Raw genomic sequence first — 18,427 nt, forward strand, 5'->3', positions numbered from 1 at the left:
GTTTGGCTGAATGGTGATGAGCTCATACATCATCCCACTCCAGACGCACAGTTCTAGGTAATTAACTTGGTAGTGTAGCAGCCCTTCACATTGCTGACATTGTGCCATGGGTGCCGAGGGACTGAAAGGTCAGGCAGGCTGTGCCTCCCGCCAAAGCCTGAAGCTGGTTTGCCTTGCCAAAGGTGGGGGAAATGATTTGGAGACTTCCTCATAATGGTGTCTGGGAGGCTGACCTCGCCCATCAGCCTGCCTCAAACATGCCAGTCAAGGGTGCGATTCTCAGAGACAGTGTTCTAAATGTGCATTTAAGAGCAGCAGCGCAAGGATTACACCCACCAAAACATTGGAAACTGTGTGTAACAGTGGATTAGCCAAGGCTGAGGTGTGTCTCTTTGAACTGTGTTCTTTAGGGCTGATCTCGCTTTTCTTAACTGGCTAATTCATGTTTGGCTCATTTGTTCTCATTTGGCAGGGGATTTTGTCCTAGCTGCTGTGGGGGTTTGTGGCTAGCTATTTAATCTGGTAACCCATCAATAGAAACGAGCATTTTAAAACAACATGGAAAATATTTTCTGAACAAAGTGAGCACCATTTAAAAGAATAATCTGCATGTCCTGCTTGGCTGCAGTAGTCATAAAATAATTAATAATGCCTAGCTCTTATCTAGTGCTCTTCTTCAGTAGATCTCAAAATACTTCACAATCTTTCATCTTTAGTAGATCATCTGAAGGGGGTATTTCCTAGTTGCAGGGTAGGAAATTCTGCAATAAAGTCAAATATTGCCACGTGGCAGTCATTGATGTTTTAGTGCCACACACTGCATGTTCATGATGGACTCTGGCAGTGGAGTGAGCGCAGTGCTACTCACGCTCTGTAGGAACGAGCCTGCACTGACAATGAGATAGATGGACTGGAGTACTTAGCAGAGCGTTTCCACCTCCAGCCTCTGCAGGCCAGATTCCCTCTCGCTCCAGACACACACAGCTGTAAGTGCAGTCGGAAGGAGGTGTCTGCATACTTGGAGTGCAGATTTTGGCCCAATGACTGAGGTGTAGACGTACCCTGAGTGATGGCTAGGAGCATGCTCGGTACCACTGGCTTGTCGGAAACTCTGTGGAACTTGAGCAAGCTTATAGCAGTTGATGCACAGGAAGCTCTGTGGGGCTGGAGCGTGCTCAGTGCAGATGGACTGTTCAGAAAGTTTATCAGCAAGCCTTTACTAAACAGCATTTTCTAGATGCTTATAACTTAGCCAAATCTAGGTGGGTTTTCATGAGGACAGCAATAGGCACCTCCCTGACCCCAGGACTTACAGTTACGTGTTCAGCCCTAACTTTTATTTACCCCGAGCTTAACGGTGTTTAATCTTAACATTGTCCTCATTTTCTAATTGAACTTCCTTGGTTTGTTTAAGGCAAAAGAGGTCGGGCCCAGTTCTATCTTAGCTCCTATTTTATTTATTTGATCAATGGAAGGCACTGATATTGCACTTGTCACTGTGAGGGCTGTGCAAATGTCTCCTAAGCGGCCTAGCCATGTACATGTTAATGCACATCCTTTTGCAGTCTTAACTCTAGAGGATGCTACCACCACGACAGCTATAATAAATCATTTCACTACCCACCATTGAAAGGCAGACACCTCTGGGGTGGACTGTGGCTGTAACTGCTCAGCTGTGCACCAAGACATTGCACAGCATTGTAGGATCAGAAGAGAGGTCCAGTTATATGTGACAGTGCAGTTCTACAGCATGCACCTGCCCCAGGCTGTTAAAGGCAGTGGGCAAGATGAAGGTTTGATCTCCATTAAGCCACCATCAGGGGAGGGATGGCTCAGTGGTTTGAGCATTAGTCTGCTAAACTCAGGGTTGTGAGTTCAGACCTTGAGGGGGCTACTTGTGATAAAAATCTGTCTGGGATTGGTCCTGCTTTGAGCAGAGGGTTAGACCTAGGTAACCTCCTGAGGTCCCTTCCAATCCTGATATTCTATGATTTTATTGTCAGAGGAGTAGCCATGTTATTCTGGATCTGTAAAAGCAGCAAAGAATCCTGTGACACCTTATAGACTAAGAGATGTTTTGGAGCATGAGCTTTCGTGGATGAATATCCACTTTGTCGGATGCATGCTGATATGGTTTTATTAGCACACTGCAAGGTCCCTCTGACTCGCTGGAGCTGCTGTGTGTGCACAGTGTCTGAAATGTGAATTGTGGGGCTAATGGCTTTGTTAGTATGTGTAGAATATTCCAGCTGCTAGCTATACCCATTGGGGTAGGCCCTCTACCGCCCTACCTCAATGCTGTGTATCCCAGCCTTTGTATCCAAGACCACTGGCAGCAGGTTCGCTGACGGTTCCTGGATGTCTAGGCCTGGGTTCTTTATGTAGCCCTGACAGAGAACACATTGATTAAAAAAATTAATTCAGACCTGCTCCTTGGGGAAGTCTGTCCCGCTTCGTATGGCTCAGTTTTCTGTCCACAGTCCACTGGAGGCAGTGTGCACTAGTGGCTAGAGAAGGGCACTGGAGTCAGCAGTGCTTCACTGTTTTGTTGTGTCCTGAGGCAAGAATGTCACTTCTCTGCTTTTCAATATCCTGTCAAATGCAGAGAACGAGATTTCCTCTTCCTTGTGAAATGCCTAAAAGTTGATGTGGGGCGGGGAGGGAAGGTGCTGTGCATTTAAAACCACAGTAAGGAGGAAAGGGCCATGCAGCCTGAGCTGCAAGGATCAGCAGCATCATGCTTGGAACTAGGTTTTGCTCATTGCCTTGAGAAGGGTTCAGTTCTGTTTTCACTTAGCCAGTGCTCCTGCCTAATGTGTAATAAACTCTCAGGAGAGAAGGCCCAGTACTTTCATTAACTGCATAAGCAGGCAGCTAAGACTGAGCCTGACAAGGCTTCTGGAAACATCTGGGCATCTTCAGAAGCTGAACACAGGTATTAGACTGTCACTCCCACAGCGATAACACAAGTCTTAGCCTTGCCTTAACCTGCCCTGCTGTCTCTTCCCTCTAGGCCTACTGGAAGGCGTCAATATCACCAGCCCAGTTCTCCTCATCCATGGCACAGTTGGCAAACCTGCCCTGCTCTCAGTGAGGTACACCAGCACCAGCAGCGATAAACCTGTGGTCAAATGGCAGCTGAAGCGAGACAAGCCTACCACAGTGGTGCAGTCCATTGGCACCGAGATCATTGGCAACCTGCGCCCTGATTACAAGGACCGGATTAAAATACTTGAGAATGGCTCCCTGCTGATCAGTCACCTGCAGCTGTCAGATGAGGGCACCTATGAGGTGGAGATCTCCATCACAGATGACACTTTTACCGGGGAGAAGAACATTAACCTTACCGTGGACAGTAAGTGTACAGAACTTCCCAAGAAAACAAGCACAGCTCCTTTCTTCAGTAAAATCCTCCCTGGAGACCCTTTGTTCTCTCTTTATTACAGAGAACTTAAAGGACTGATCCAGGCCAGCTCTCTGGAGCCCAGCAGAGAGCTGCAAGGGGGATTTTGCTCCATGCTAAATGCAGAAGAAACCTCAGTAAAAGTTCTTAGAACCACAACTGTTCCGAGTCCTTAGATTTTCATAAGCAGGGTTACTTTCCAAGAATCCATTTTACAGCACAAGCTCATCTAGTCTGCATTTCTCTTGCCAGATTGGTTAACTATTAAGGACATTTGTAAGGGCTCCGACTTTCTCAATGAAAAGCCGTAGTTAGGGTTAGTGGAGGGACCCAAACACTTCCTGCTTGGTTTTTGCATCAGTCTTGGGAATTCGGGGTTTGTCCTCAGGCATGTGGTTTCCAAATAGAATATGGATGATTCACTTTCCCAATTGATCATGCAGACAGGGCCGACTCCAGGGTTTTTGCTGCCCCAAGCGGCGGGGGGGGAAAACAAGCAAACCGCAATCGCGATCGGCAGCACTCGGCGGCTGCTGTACCTCACCGCTTCATTCTTCAGCAGCAGTTTGGTGGCAGGTCCTTCCCTCAGAAAGGGACTGAGAAACCCGCCGCCGAAGAGCCGGACGTGCCGCCCCTTCCCATTGGCCGCCCCAAGCACCTGCTTGCTGTGCTGGTGCCTGGAGCCGGTGCTGCCTGCAGACTCAGTCCAAATGAAGGAGCGGCCCTTAGGTACCAGCAAAGCTTCAGTCACAGGGAAGGAGGAGGGCAGGAAAATGTGAGACACAATTTCAGCAAACCGCCTAGCTATCTAGCACTGCACATTATTCCAAGTGTTTGTCACCTATCCCGGCACTGGAGATAATTTCCAAACTTCTGCAAACGAGTACACTTTAGAATGCCAGCTCTCTAATCCTATAGGCTGGGTAGGACCCTTCATTGGAACAGTGTGGGGTTCTGCAGGCCAGGGGTGAGGAGTGTGGATATGTTGGTAAGAGCTGTGCAGTGGGGGTCCCAGGGACTGGATAACAGGGTCACTGGCAGAGCTGTGTATGGAGCACAGCGTTGGATTAGCAAGGGTTGTTGCACCTCAGATTTGAGACACATTAAAAGAGCTGGTAGGGGAACCCCGTAAAGGTCCAGCCCTCACCATCCTGGACCGTTGCTATTATTTATTACGTGCTTTCATTAACACCTTGGGGCTCCATCAAGGGGTCAGGGCCCCTTATGCTTGGGTTTATACACACATAACAAAAAGACAGGCCCTTCCCTTACTGACTCACTAACCCTCCGTTGTCCTTCAACTGCGGAGATATTAACTGCCCACTTCACCTTCAACAGTTTCTTAGAACATGTTTACTCCTTATGCTAAACAATCTGTTCCACCTTGCATTGAGCTGTGACCCTCTGAACACCTTTTCTGGACCTGAAGAAGAGCTCTATGTAAGCTCAAAAGCTTGTCTCTTTCACCAGTAGAAGTTGGTCCAATAAAAGATGTTACCTCACCGCCCTTGTTTCTCTGATACAGTTTAGTATTCCATTGCATCTCCCTCTTTAAGTTCTACATTCCTACCATTTACAATATTTATACTATCATTGTATCTTTGAAGTTCAATACAGATCAGTCTAAGTGTTGCTGAACCATATGGGTTTTCTAATTATTTGCCTTGAATGCATAACAATTTGGTTGTCTGGCGGTCTACTAGTTAATGACTGGCTGTGGTTGGTTTGGAATCCTTGAGTCATTTCCTTGTTCTGCATCCACCATCTGTAGAATTTGCTCTGTTGATTGTTCTTTCTAAGGAACAAACTGGAGATATTGATAGTTTCTGCTGAACTTTCCAACTCTCCACTGTCGGTCGTGCTCACATATGATCTGGGCACTGAATTATTTTTCTTCATGACAGCAGAAGCTATCCATCCTTTTTTTTCCATCCAGTTTGACATGAACACAATCGTCAGGTTCTACACCTAGCAGTTCTGAGTGTCCTGTGTTGCAAAAGTGTTTGCAAGCTCCTTTTGCTTTTCATCCAGTTTGGCTACTCTCTTCTCTGGCCATTTTGGAGACAGATTCTTTTCCAGAGTTAGAACAGTATTTCCGAGTTGTCTTCCCATTTGCTGAACTATATCCAGTAGCCGCTATTGGTGTCAGAAGAGCAAGGAGTGGGTCTTCCTGCTCTAGGATTTTCTTGGCTCTCTGTACACCTCTGTCAGCCTCTCCATTTGCTTGTGAATAATGTGGGCTGCGAGTAATACAATCAAAATCATATTTCCTTCTGAATTACTTAAATTCTGCTGCAATGAATTATGGTCCGTTGTCCATCACTAGATGTTCTGGAATACTGAAGTGACCAAAAGTGCACTTCAGTTTCTTGATAACACCGCGACGTGTGTTTGAATTGTCTCATTAGCACTGACCCCCCCCCCACACTTGGTAAGGCAACTCCCATCTTTTCATGTGCTGTATATTTATACCTGCTTACCGTATTTTCCACTCTCTGCATTTGATGAAGTGAGTTTTAGCCCATGAAAGCTTATGCCCAAATAAATTTTCTAGTCTCTAAGGTGCCACAATTATTACTCCTTTTTTTTACGGTGATATGTTATGTCTTTTTTGAGTACATTATTGCTATATACCTGGAAAAACAGGTAATGATGACCTCTGGATTTGTATAAATCTGCAGCTAGTCTGTCTGATAGAGGTTTTTGTACATTGTATAGTTCAGCATTATTCTTAAGTTTATTTGTTCTGAATCTCCTTTCAAAAGTCCAATTTCACCAAATTCTCTGAGTTCTTCCACCTTTCTCACTAGATCCATCGCAGCTGCCACGTTGCTGCTGAGAATGTTGCTGATCTTTGATCCTTTGTTCAGCACTCTGAATGCAAAGCTTTTGTCTTTTTAAATTGCTTCTGTGGTGAACTGGCCCATGTGATTCAGAATAACTCCAGGGCTAGTCAGAGCTGTGTCAGGTGACTTCAGCTCTGGAGATGTTGAAGGTTATGTTAAGTCCCTTCTGAGAGGTCTGCTCCTGAGTCTGTGTTTTAAAGTCAATAGTCTTTCCATGCATATTCAGTGTCACTCTCCAGGCACACTCTGTGTCATCACATGTGATAGATCCCAGAAACAATGGCTCTTGATTGTCTGTCTGTAATATAAATCAATTCCCCGATTGCTTTGGTTCAGCAAACAACTGCAAAATGTCCATACTTTGTGCATTTATTATACCTTGTGCCTTTGGGTGGATGTGCATCATCTTTTGGGATATGATTTTTTTCCACATATTGTGCATTTAGGCTGCAAGGCTTTGGTGTCTGACTGGAATTCATCCCTCTCAACCTAGGAATGATTTCTCCTTGCCCCAGGGGTCTTATGGCAGCGTTCTTGCTGGTTCTGTTGACTGCTTCTAAGCTAGTTTCTTGTTTTTCAAGTGTGGGCAAGTGGCTCTTGGTTTTGCTATCTCACCAACTCAGACTGCTTTACTGTTTGAATAGCTGTGTGTTGGCTTAAGTCTGTTTTTAAGTGTAGCTGCTGTGAAATATTTGTATCTGTTAACTAAATATCCAGCCTGTTTCTGATATTTTCATATTTGCAGTTCTGAAATCCCAGTTTTCAGCCAATGCATATGGGGCTCTTATAAAACATTCAACATTTTATCCTGGTTTTTGAATTCTCTGGTGAAAACATGCTGTATAAAGTATACATTGAACATAGCCAAAGCCTTTTCATACTCATCTTTGTGACTGTCTTCAGTAAAGTGAAAAGATTTGAAGATCATAGAATACCAGGGTTGGAAGGGACCTTAGGAGGTCATCTAAGTCCAACCCCCTGCTCAAAGCAGGCCCAATCCCCATATGGCCCCCTCAAGGATTGAACTCATAACCCTGGGTTTAGCAGGCTAGTACTCAAACCACTGAGAGATTCCTCCCCTCCCCAAGAGCTACTTCCCCATACCATAAATTAAAGAGCATACCTGTAAACCTTCAGTTTCCTAATAGAGTTTTGTAGCAAACTGAAATCTTGCAAAATACTGCTTCCAATCTGCCCACTGTAAAGGTGTGATGCATGGCTAGAAAGCATTAACCATCCTGCAAATAAATAACCCGCAAAAGACATGTGGAGGGATCATGTATGTGTATTTACATTCTGTATGAGTACAGTCAACAATGTAATCAACAGTCCGTCTATGCTGTATTCTGATAATTCAGAGGTCAAAAGAACATCCTATGACTTAAATGAATTGTAAACATGGGATATCTTGGTATTCATCTCTCTTTGTTCCTCCATCATTCACAGTACATTTCAGACAAATGGCCTTATATTAATTCGTATAGCTAAGTACCGGCGATGGAACCCCTTTGAAGTCATTCTAATTATCTTTTGAACTCCCAACTTGTCAAAAGACATGACATTATGTAAAAGATCTGTGGGTCCTGATTCTGTCATTGCAGATCTGTTTAGGCTTCATCAGGGGAAGTTTGAGTCGCAAGACTGAGGTCCCAGTTACGCTGGAATGCCCTGAATATAATATTTGGACGTTGGATTATAACTTCAGAACTATTTCTGAAAGAGCTCTTTGCAGCTATGAAGCTCACCATCTCTGCTATGTATCAGAGGGGTAGCCGTTTTAGTCTGTGTCCACAAAAACAACAAGGGAACTGTTGTTTGGACTTCTGAGTAACCAGCAAGGTAATAAAGAAACTGCTTTATGATGTCTTGGTAAATCTAAATATTGGAATCTCCACCAGCTTTATGTCCAATCCCTGTAACAAACCCCATTGTTTACTCTATCCCCATATCTACTCTAGTGACATCATCAGAGGACCTAACCACAGGAGCTGCACCATCAGGGGCTCACTCATCTGCACATCTACTAATGTGATATATGTCATCACATGCCAACAATGCCCTCTGCCGTGTACATTGGCCAAACCAGACAGTCTCAGTGTAAACGAATAAATGGACACAGATCAGACATCAGGAATGGTAACATACAAAAGCCAGCAGAACACTTCAATCTCCCGGGACATTCAATAACAGATTTAAAAGTAGACACCCTTCAATAAAAAGCTTCAAAAACAGACACCAAAGAGAAGCTGCAGAGCTACAATTCATTTGCAAATTTAACACCATTAATTTGGGCTTGAATAAGGACTGGGAGTGGCTGATTCACTACAAAAGCAATTTTCCCTCTCTTGGTATTGACACTTCCTCATCAATTATTGGGAGTGAACCACAACCAGCCTGACTGAATTGGCCTTGTTAACACTGATTCTCCACTTAAAAGGTAATTCCGTTCTCTTCACGTGTCAGGATATTTATGCCTGCATCTGTAATTTTCACTCCATGCATCTGAAGAAGTGAGTTTTTTACTCACAAAAGTTTATTCCCAAAAAAATCTGTTAGTCTTTAAGGTGCCCACGGCCTCCTCATCATTTCTGCTATGTATCTGCACCTAAATGGATTGAACTCGTGTCTGTATTGTGGCAGGGTTGGGTCAGATGGCTACAGGAGAGTGATAGAAGGCAGATGTATAAGCCCCAAATTAAGCAGGTCCCTTTCCCCTGAGTAGGGTTACAGGGGTGGTTTCAGAACAATCAGGAACTTGCTGGAACCAATTAAGGCAGGCTAATTAAGACACCTGGAGCCAATTAAGAAGCTGCTAGAATCAATTAAGACAGGCAGGCTGATCAGGGGACAGCTGGTTTAAAAGGGACCTCACTTCAGTTAGTGAGGGGCGTGCAAGGAGCTGAGAGTGAGAGGGTGTGCTGCTGGAGGACTGAGGAGTACAAATGCTATCTGATGTGTAGAGCCAGCAATGCTCCTGGTTGGTTACAATCCCAGTTAAATGTCTAGTGTAGACAGGGCTAAATAAATAACTTTGTCATTGGTAAATTTTATCACATCACTGTTCTCCTTCCTACCCAGTTCATGTAAGTAGTAAAAGGTTCTATAGCCATATAAATAAGAAGAAAACAAAGAAAGAAGAAGTGGGACTGCTAAACACTGAGGATGGAGTGGAGGTTAAGGATAATCTAGGCATGGCCTAATATCTAAACAAATACTTTGCCTCAGTCTTTAATGAGGAGCTTAGGGATAGTGGTAGGATGACAAATGGAAATATATATTACCACATTCGAGGTAGAAGCCAGACTCGAACAGCTTAATGGGACTAAATCAAGGGGCCCAGATAACCTTCTTCCAAAAATATTAAAGGAACTGGCACATGAAATTGCAAGCCCATTAGCAAGAATTTTTCATGAATCTGTAAACTCAGGGGTTGTGCTGCATGACTGGAGAATTGCTAACATAGTTCCTATTTTTAAGAAAGGGAAAAAATGTAATCTGGGTAACTACAGGCCTGTTAGTTTGACACCTGCAGTATGCAAGGTCTTGGGAAAATTTTGAAGGAGAAAGTAGTTAAGGACATTGAGGTCAATGGTAATTGGGACAAAATACAACATGGTTCTACAAAAGGCAGACCGTGCCAAACCAACCTGATCTCCTTCTTTGAGAAGGTAACAGATTATTTAGACAAATGAAATGCAGTGCATCTAATTTACCTCGATTTCAGTAAGGCATTTGACACGGTTTCACATGGAGAATTATTAGCTAAATTGGAAAAGATGGGGATCAATATGAGAATTGAAAGGTGGATAAGGAACTGGTTAAAGGGGAGACTACAACGGGTCGTACTGAAAGGTGAACTGTCAGGCTGGAGGGAGGTTACTAGTGGAGTTCCTCAGAGCTCGGTTTTGGGACCAATCTTGTGTAATCTTTTTATTACTGACCTTGGCACAAAAAGTGGGAATGTGCTAATAAAGTTTGTGGATGACACAAAGCTAGGAGGTATTGCCAATACAGAGAAGGACTGGGCTATCATACAGGATGATTTGGATGACCTTGTAAACTGGAGTAAAAGCAATAGGATGAAATTTAATAGTGAAAAGTGCAAGGTCATGCATTTAGGGATTAATAACAAGAATTTTGGTTATAAATTGGGGATGCATCAGTTGGAAGTAACAGAGGAGGAGAAGGGCCTTGGAGTATTGGTTGATCATAGGATGACTATGAGCCGCCAATGTGATATGGCCATTAAAAAAGCTAATGCGGTTTTAGGATGCATCAGGCGAGGTATTGCCAGTAAAGACAAGGAGGTGTTAGTACCGTTATATAAGGCACTGGTGAGACCTCATCTGGTATACTGTGTGCAGTCCGGTCTCCCATGTTTAAGAAGGATGAATTCAAACTGGAACAGGTACAGAGAAGGGCTACTAGGATGATCCGAGGAATGGAAAACCTGTCTTATGAAAGGAGACTCAAAAGAGTTTGGCTTGTTTAGCCTAACCAAAAGAAGGCTGAGGGGAGATATGATTGCTCTGTATAAATACATCAGAGGGATAAATATCAGGAAGGGAGAGGAATTATTTAAGCTCAGTACCAATGTGGACACAAGAACAAAGGGGTATAAACTGGTCATCAGGAACTTTAGACTTGAAATTAGACAAAGGTTTCTAACCATCAGAAGAGTGAAGTTCCGGAACAGCCTTCCAAGGGGAGTAGTGGAGGCAAAAGACATATCTGGCTTCAGGACTCAGCTTGATACGTTTATGGAGGGGATGGTATGATGGGATCACTTAATTAGGCTATCTTTGACTATTCGTGGTAAATATGCCCAATGGCTTGTAATGGGATGTTAGATGGGGTGGGATCTGAGTTACTACAGAGAATTCTTTCCTGGGTACTTGCTGGTGAGTCTTGCCCACATGCTCAGGGTTTAGCTGATCACCATATTTGGGGTTGGGAAGGAATGTTCTCCCAGGGCAGATTGGCAGAGGCCCTGGGGGGTTTTCACCTTCCTCTGCAGCACGGGTCACTTGCTGGAGGATTCTTTGCACCCTGAAGTCTTTAAATCATGATTTGAGGACTTCAACGGCTCAGACACAGGTCAGAAATTTGTTACAGGAATGGGTGGGTGAGATTCTGTGGCCTGCATTGTGCAGGAGGTCAGACTAGACAATCATAATTGTCCCTTCCGACGTTAAAGTCTATGATTCCAAGTAGAGCCCTGCGCAGATACAAAATTTGTATCCACGTCCGATCTGCAATCCACAAAAATGATCCATGGATATTTGCATCCGCGGATGTGGATATCTGCAGATATCTAGGAATTTGCAGGGATCTACATTTAAGATCACCACAGTTAGCAGATGACACACTTGCCTGTGTACATGAACGGCTGGGGCTGAGGGTGTTATAAGCAATGCAGGTATCATGCTGGGCACCATGTCAGAGAGTCAGAGGAGTGAGGGATAGAAAAATTCATCCTACTATTATTAGTGTCAATCATGTTTATTAGGGTAATGCCAAAGGGCCAGCCAGCCACGGGGCCCGTTTTGCTAGGTGCTCTACAAATCAATTCCCCGGAGTGTGCTGTGTTGTCCCCTAGAGTTTCTATTATTCTGTCTTGTCTAGTTTGAAGAGTCCCAAGCAATGGAGCTTCTACCTTTTCCCCAAGAGGTCATTCTGCACCCTGATACATCTCCCACACAGGAATTGTTATGTGCTATTCATGCTACATTTCTTGTTCAGTCCCATTATTCCTAGTTTGCTTTCACACATCACCCTAAATACTATTACCCATTATGTCCCTGTCTCCCTACTTTTAGTCATTGTTTAGGTAAACTATGCACATCAAGCCAAATCTATCCCTGATTTCATTGGAGTTACAACAAGCATGAGTTTGGCCCGATCTTTCACTCACACCTGTCAGGCCTCTGTTCATCAATATCAATCATCTCTGGATTCCCCCCCACCCCCCTCCCGTAGAATATCATGTTTTTAGCCTTTCTTGAATTGCTTTGTCCTCACAACTCCCCCTAATCTGTTGTCACCTTTCTGGGCCATTAACATGCTGTTACTCCATTAACAAAGCTGTTAGATAAGGCTGAGCCTAACACTGCTCCCAGCTGAAAGCATTGCCCTATCATTTCTCATTCCCCTTTGTTTATGAGCCTTCCACCAGTTTTTAGTCCATATCACACAATCCTTACTCAAGCCTTTGTCTTTGTATTTATAGCACCTCAGTAATGCTGCCCCCAGAGTGAAAGGCAAATGCTGCTTGGCTCCTTATCGGTACTGAGAGTGTTACAGAATACTCGGCCTCAATGGAGCTGGAGGTTTTCCCACAGCTCACGCGGGGAAAGCAGTGTGGTTTTGGTTTGGAGATATTTCCTGGCCCATGGTGTCCCATCTCTCTGAGCTGTGCATTAGCTGCTAGCTTTGTGGCCAGTGCTTGCATACTGCCCTGTCCAGAGGCAGTCCTGGGTCCCAGGCCCTCTATAGTAGAGGTCTGCTTGAGTCTAACTTTCAGGTCAGACTTGGACCCAAGTCCACCTAACTTGACCCAAGAGAGTCAAGTCATTTTACAACCTGACCCAACATGATCTGACTTGGCACTGCCATCTCGTTAGGGTGTCTCTCCTCCTCGGTGCACCAGGGGTGCATGCCCTGCTCCTGCCATCTTTTGCAGCTGCCCCACTTTGTGTGCTGCAGAGGGAGAGGTGACGTGACTTGCTCCAGGCTGCTGTACACAGGGCGCAGTAAGCTGGTGGCTGGCAGGACTGGGGCATGCAGCCACTCTCACACCAACCCCAAAGGCAGCAGGAGGAGGAGAGCCCACCTGACCTGACCCAGAAAGTGTCTGGTTGTTTTCCCACCTGACCTGACTCAGCCCTGACACTCGTACCGGGTTGTGTCAGTTTGGGTCAGGCTGCAGGGCTCTACTGCAGAGGAGATTCACCCAGTGCTTTAGAGAGAGAAGAGGAACACAGAGAGAATCCTTCACAGAGGTGTGCAGAAAGAAGGTTACAGAGAGGAGAAGGGGAGAGAGACAGAGAGAAAGGAGGTCCTCTCATGGATTGGTAACTGGTTACAAGATAGGAAACAAAGCTGGAATAAATGGACAGTTTTCAGAATGGGAAAACTAAATAGTGGTGTCCCCCAGAGGTCTGTACTGGAACCAGTCCTAGTCAACATATTCATAAATGATCTGGAAAAAGGGGTAAACAGCGAGGTGGCAAAATTTGAAGATGACACAAAACTACTCAAGATAGTTCAGTCCCAGGCAGACTGCAAAGAGTTACAAAAGGATCTCTCAGAACTGAGTGACTGGGCAACAAAAGTGCAGATGAAATTCACTGTTGATAAATGCAAAGTAATGCACACTGAAAAACATAATCCCAATTATACATATAAAATGATGGGGTCTAAATTAGCCGTTACCACTCAAGAAAGAGATCTTGGAGACATTGTGGATAGTTCTCTGAAAACATCCACTCAATGAGCAGCGGCAGTTAAAAAAGTGAACAGAATGTTGGGAATCATTAAGCAAGGGATAGATAAGAGGACAGAAAATTTCATATTGCCTCTATATAAATCCATGGTACTCCCACATCTTGAATACTGCATGCAGGTGTGGTGGCCCTATCTCAAAAAAAAAAAATATTGGAATTGGAAAAGGTTCAGAAAATGGCAACAAAAATGATTAGGGTTATGGAACAGCTTCCATATGAGGAGAGATTAATAAAACTGGGACTTTTCAGCTTGGAAAAGAGATGATTGGGGGGGGGGATATGTCAGAGGTCTATAAAATCATGACTGGTGCAGAGAAAGTAAATAAGGACGTGTTATATACTCCTTCTCATGATACAAGAGCTAGGGGGTCACCAAATGAATTAATAGGCAACAGGTTTTAAACAAGCAAAAGGAAGTATTTCTTCATGCAACACACAGTCAATCTGTGGAACTCTTCACTAGAGAATGTTGTGAAGGCCAAGACTATAACAGGGTTAAAAGAAGAACTAGATAAGTTCATGGAAGATAGGTCCATCAGTGGCTATTAGCCAGGATAGGCAGGAATAGTGTCCCTAACCTCTGTTCACCAGAAGCTGAGAATGGGTGACAGATCACTTGATGATTCCCTGTTCTGTTCATTCCCTCTGGGGCACCTGGCATTGGTCACTGTTGGAAGACAGGAGACTGGGCTAGATATGACCCAGTATGGCCGTTCATATGTTCTTATGGAGTAGCTGTTTGGCTTTGCAGCAGAACAGGCTTCCTGCCTTAGCATGTGTTACACTAAAAATGCAAAGTGCTTTTGATTATTCATTGTTCTCATTTGCTAAGCATCCTTAGCAACCCTTGTTAGATTTCATTGTTTGGTGATGTTCCCGGCCCTGTATAGAACACTAATGCACAGACAGCTCTGTGCAACACTGCTCGAATGTGTTGTTTGCCTGCAGGTTGTGGAGCTCTATTATTCAACATTTGTTTAGATTTCTAGTTTACTACTTCAGAAATGCCAAAGACAAAGGACCTAGCAACTCCAGAGCACCGAAAAGCATGACCTTACTTCTTGAAGATGGTGACAGCTAGGCAACTAGAGTCAGAACAACTGCAAACGCTACCAAGTGCAAGGCCTCCTGCTGAGTCCCATTGTTCTCCATTGGGTCATATGGGTGAAATCCTGGCCTCAATGACCTCAGAACTCCCATTGACTTCAGTGGGGCCAGAATCGCACCTGATCAGACTATGGAAAGCTGCTGTTTTGAATGGGTATATGAAGTGCTATCGCTAGTCTCAGTACTGATCATAGAATCCTAGAATATCAGGGTTGGAAGAGACCTCAGGAGGTCATCTAGTCCATCCCCCTGCTCAAAGCAGGACCAATTCCCAACTAAATCATTCCAGCCAGGGCTTTGTCAAGCCTGACCTTAAAAACCTCTAAGGAAGGTGTCATAAACAGATAGCTAAGGGTTAATGTCTCCTTCACCTGGAAAGGAGTAACCTGAAACACCTGACCGGAGGACCAATCAGGAAACAAGACTTTTTCAAATCTGGGTGGAGGGAAGTTCGTGTGTGAGTCTTTTGTTCTGGTCTTGTGTCTGTCCCTCTTGGCTATGGGAAGGATTTTTCTGCCTCCTGCTTTCTAATCTTCTGTTTCCCAGTTGTAAGTACAAAAAGAATAGACATAGGTTTATATTGTTTTCTTTTGTACTTACATGTGTGTAGTTGCTGGAATGTGTTAAATTGTATTCTTTTTGAATAAAGCTGTTTATTCATATTTCTTTTAAGCAATTGACCCTGTATTTGTCACCTTAATACAGAGACCATTTTTATGTATTTTTCTTTCTTTTTACATAAAGCTTTCTTTTTAAGACCTGTTGCAGTTTTTCTTTAGTGGGGAACTCCAGGGAATTCAGTCTGTAGCTCACCAGGGAATTGGTGGGAGGAAGAAGTCAGGGGGAAATCTATGTGTGTTAGATTTACTAGCCTGACTTTGCATTCCCTCTGGGTGAAGGAGGGGGGTGGGGGGAGAGCTTGGCTCTCTCTCTTGGTACCTATTTCCAGGACTGGAAATAGGGAGGGTGGAATCCCTCTGTTTAGATTCACGGAGCTTGCTTCTGTGTATCTCTCCAGGAACCCAGGGAGGGTCCACCTGGAGGGGAGGAGGAGGAAGGGAGATGGTTTATTCCCCTTAGTTGTAAGACTCAAGGAATTTGGGTCTTTGGGGTTCCCAGGGAAGGTTTTTGGGGGGACCAGAGTGCCCCAAAACACTCTAATTTTTTGGGTGGTGGCAGCTTTACCAGGTCCAAGCTGGTAACTAAGCTTGGAGGTTTTCATGCTAACACCCATATTTTGGACGCTAAGGTCCAAATCTGGGAAATATGTTATGACAGAAGGAGTTTCCACCACCTCCCTAGGTAAACCACCCTCCTGTTGAAAAAGTTTTTCCTAATATCCTATCTAAACCTCTCCCACTGCAACTTGAGACCGTTACATCTTGTTCTGTCATCTGGTACCATTGAGAACAGTCTAGATCCATCCTCTTTGGAACCGCCTTTCAGGTAGTTGAAAGCAGCTATCAAATCCCCCCTCATTCTTCTCGTCTGCAGACTAAACAATCCCAGTTCCCTCAGCCTTTCCTCATAAGTCATGTGCTCCAGCCCCCTAATCATTTTTGTTGCCCTCCATTGGACTCTTTCCAATTTTTCCACATCCTTCTTGTAGTGTGGGGTCCAAAATTGGACACAGTACTCCAGATGAGGTCTCACCAATGTCGAATAGAGGGGAATGATCACTTTCCTCGATCTGCTGGCAATGCCCCTACTTATACAGCCCAAAACGCTATTAGCCTTTTTGTCAACAAGGGCACACTGTCGACTCATATCCAACTTCTCATCCACTGTAACCCCTAGAACCTTTTCTGCAGAACTGCTACCTAGCCATTCAGTCCCTAGTCTGTAGCAGTGCATGGGATTCTTCTTTCCTAAGTGCAGGACTGTGCACTTGTCCTTGTTGAACCTCATCAGATTTCTTTTGGCCCAATTCTCTAATTTGTCTCGGTCCCTCTATATCCTATCCCTACCCTCCAATGTATCTACCACTCCTCCCATTTTAATGTTCACAAGAGCCTCTAGGAATGTTTAGTTTCCTATATCCAGTCCAAAAGAAGTCTAGTAATTAGCATGACAGCAATGTCCTGGACAAATCTTACTGACGTAAATTGAAGTATCTTAGGAGTTCATTGTATGGAAAACACCAAATGTTCACATATTATTGTGGGATTGTGTGTGACATCTCCAGGGAGGAGACCTGACTAATGAAAACCCTGAAAAGTGTTAGGAGCTTCCAATGACTATTTGGAACAAGGTGAATTTTTGAAATTCAGTGGGTTCCCCAAGAAATCTCTAGGGGGACGCGTACGCAAATGTAACTCCTCTGGTTCTGCAAAACCTTGTCCTTTGGAAACTACACCCTGAGGAGAAACCCATTGTCTATGAATTAGCTATTCCCATATCATATAAAGGAGGCACTAAGCTTTGCATGAGTGTTCTTGTTCTGAGAAAAAGAAGTTAGGAGCTTGTATCCACACAAAAACCCTGGTGTAGGATTTGAAGGACTGTTTACCTGCCTGAGCCCTTGTGGGGTAATCTCTGCTAAGTTTATTAGCACATGTGTAGATTCTTGTACTGTTTATAACATGTTTTATCTATAATGCTTTCACTTTAAGAATAGCTATGCTTGCTTAGAAAGAGCCATGTGTTACCTCAACTGTGGCAATTACACTGTTTGAGGAGAAGGCAAAGCAGGCCTACTTAGACAGTGTGACTTGCTGGGGAACTCACAATTTAGGCAGGGGACTATGCAGTCTGGAAATATGCCGCTCAGGAGGAAGAGAGGCACAGGACTCTGCCCAAGAGCCATGACGGCTGGGGAGCTGGAAGCCTGAGGGTGGGTGTGCTTGGTGGACCTTAGAGGGGGAAATATAGGTGCAGTTACTCTGACCTGTGACAATTAATAGGCATGTTGCTAATAGGGCTGGTTTGCCAAATATTTTTTCATGTCAAATGTGTCAATTTTGAAAAAATCCCACAGAAAACATCTTTTTTTTTTCCCATTTTGAAAATTTTTAATTTCTGGGAATTTTAAACTTTTGTTTTCAAATTTATTTCATGGGTTGTTCTCATTTCCATAGCAGCAGTGCATAATATGAACTCCTCCTACTACTCACAGCCCATAATATGGCATAACAGTTGAAATAGCTAATTATTTTTATTTTATCAAGGTTTAAGATTCTTACAGGCAGCTGCTGCTTAGCACAGATTGAAACATCTTATCTTTTTTCTCAACCAAAGTGTCTCCTGTTTGTGTTGTAATGAATGGAATAGTTTGTCACTTTGACACAAATCATTATGCGTTACTACCACTGACATGTTATGAAATAATGTAAAAATAATGATAAAAACATAAACATGAACAAAACGTCACATTCTAAACAAAATTTCACAATTTTGTGCAGAAATTTTTCTGGAAATTTTGAAAACACTTTTCAGTCCAATTTGGAATGAAAACAAATTCTGAAATGTCAACGTTTCCTGCGGAATGGAAATTCGTTTTGACCAGCTCTGGTTGTTAGCAAGATCCCCATATGAGCTGATCTACATTTAAGAACAAGCGAAAACAG

At 43.9% G+C, this 18,427-nt stretch overlaps 1 protein-coding gene across 1 annotated transcript in view; it reads left to right on the forward strand.

Moving 5' to 3' along the window:
• The window catches only part of HEPACAM (hepatic and glial cell adhesion molecule), a 73,617-nt gene that overhangs the window by 34,346 nt on the left and 20,844 nt on the right, over positions 1-18,427 (forward strand). The window contains exon 2 of the mRNA XM_050921708.1: positions 3,014-3,355. Within this exon, the coding sequence (XP_050777665.1) occupies positions 3,014-3,355 (342 nt within the window). The remainder of the gene's footprint in view (positions 1-3,013; positions 3,356-18,427) is intronic.

Source organism: Gopherus flavomarginatus, chromosome 13 (genome assembly GCF_025201925.1).
Source record: "Gopherus flavomarginatus isolate rGopFla2 chromosome 13, rGopFla2.mat.asm, whole genome shotgun sequence".
Classification (NCBI taxonomy): domain Eukaryota; kingdom Metazoa; phylum Chordata; order Testudines; family Testudinidae; genus Gopherus; species Gopherus flavomarginatus.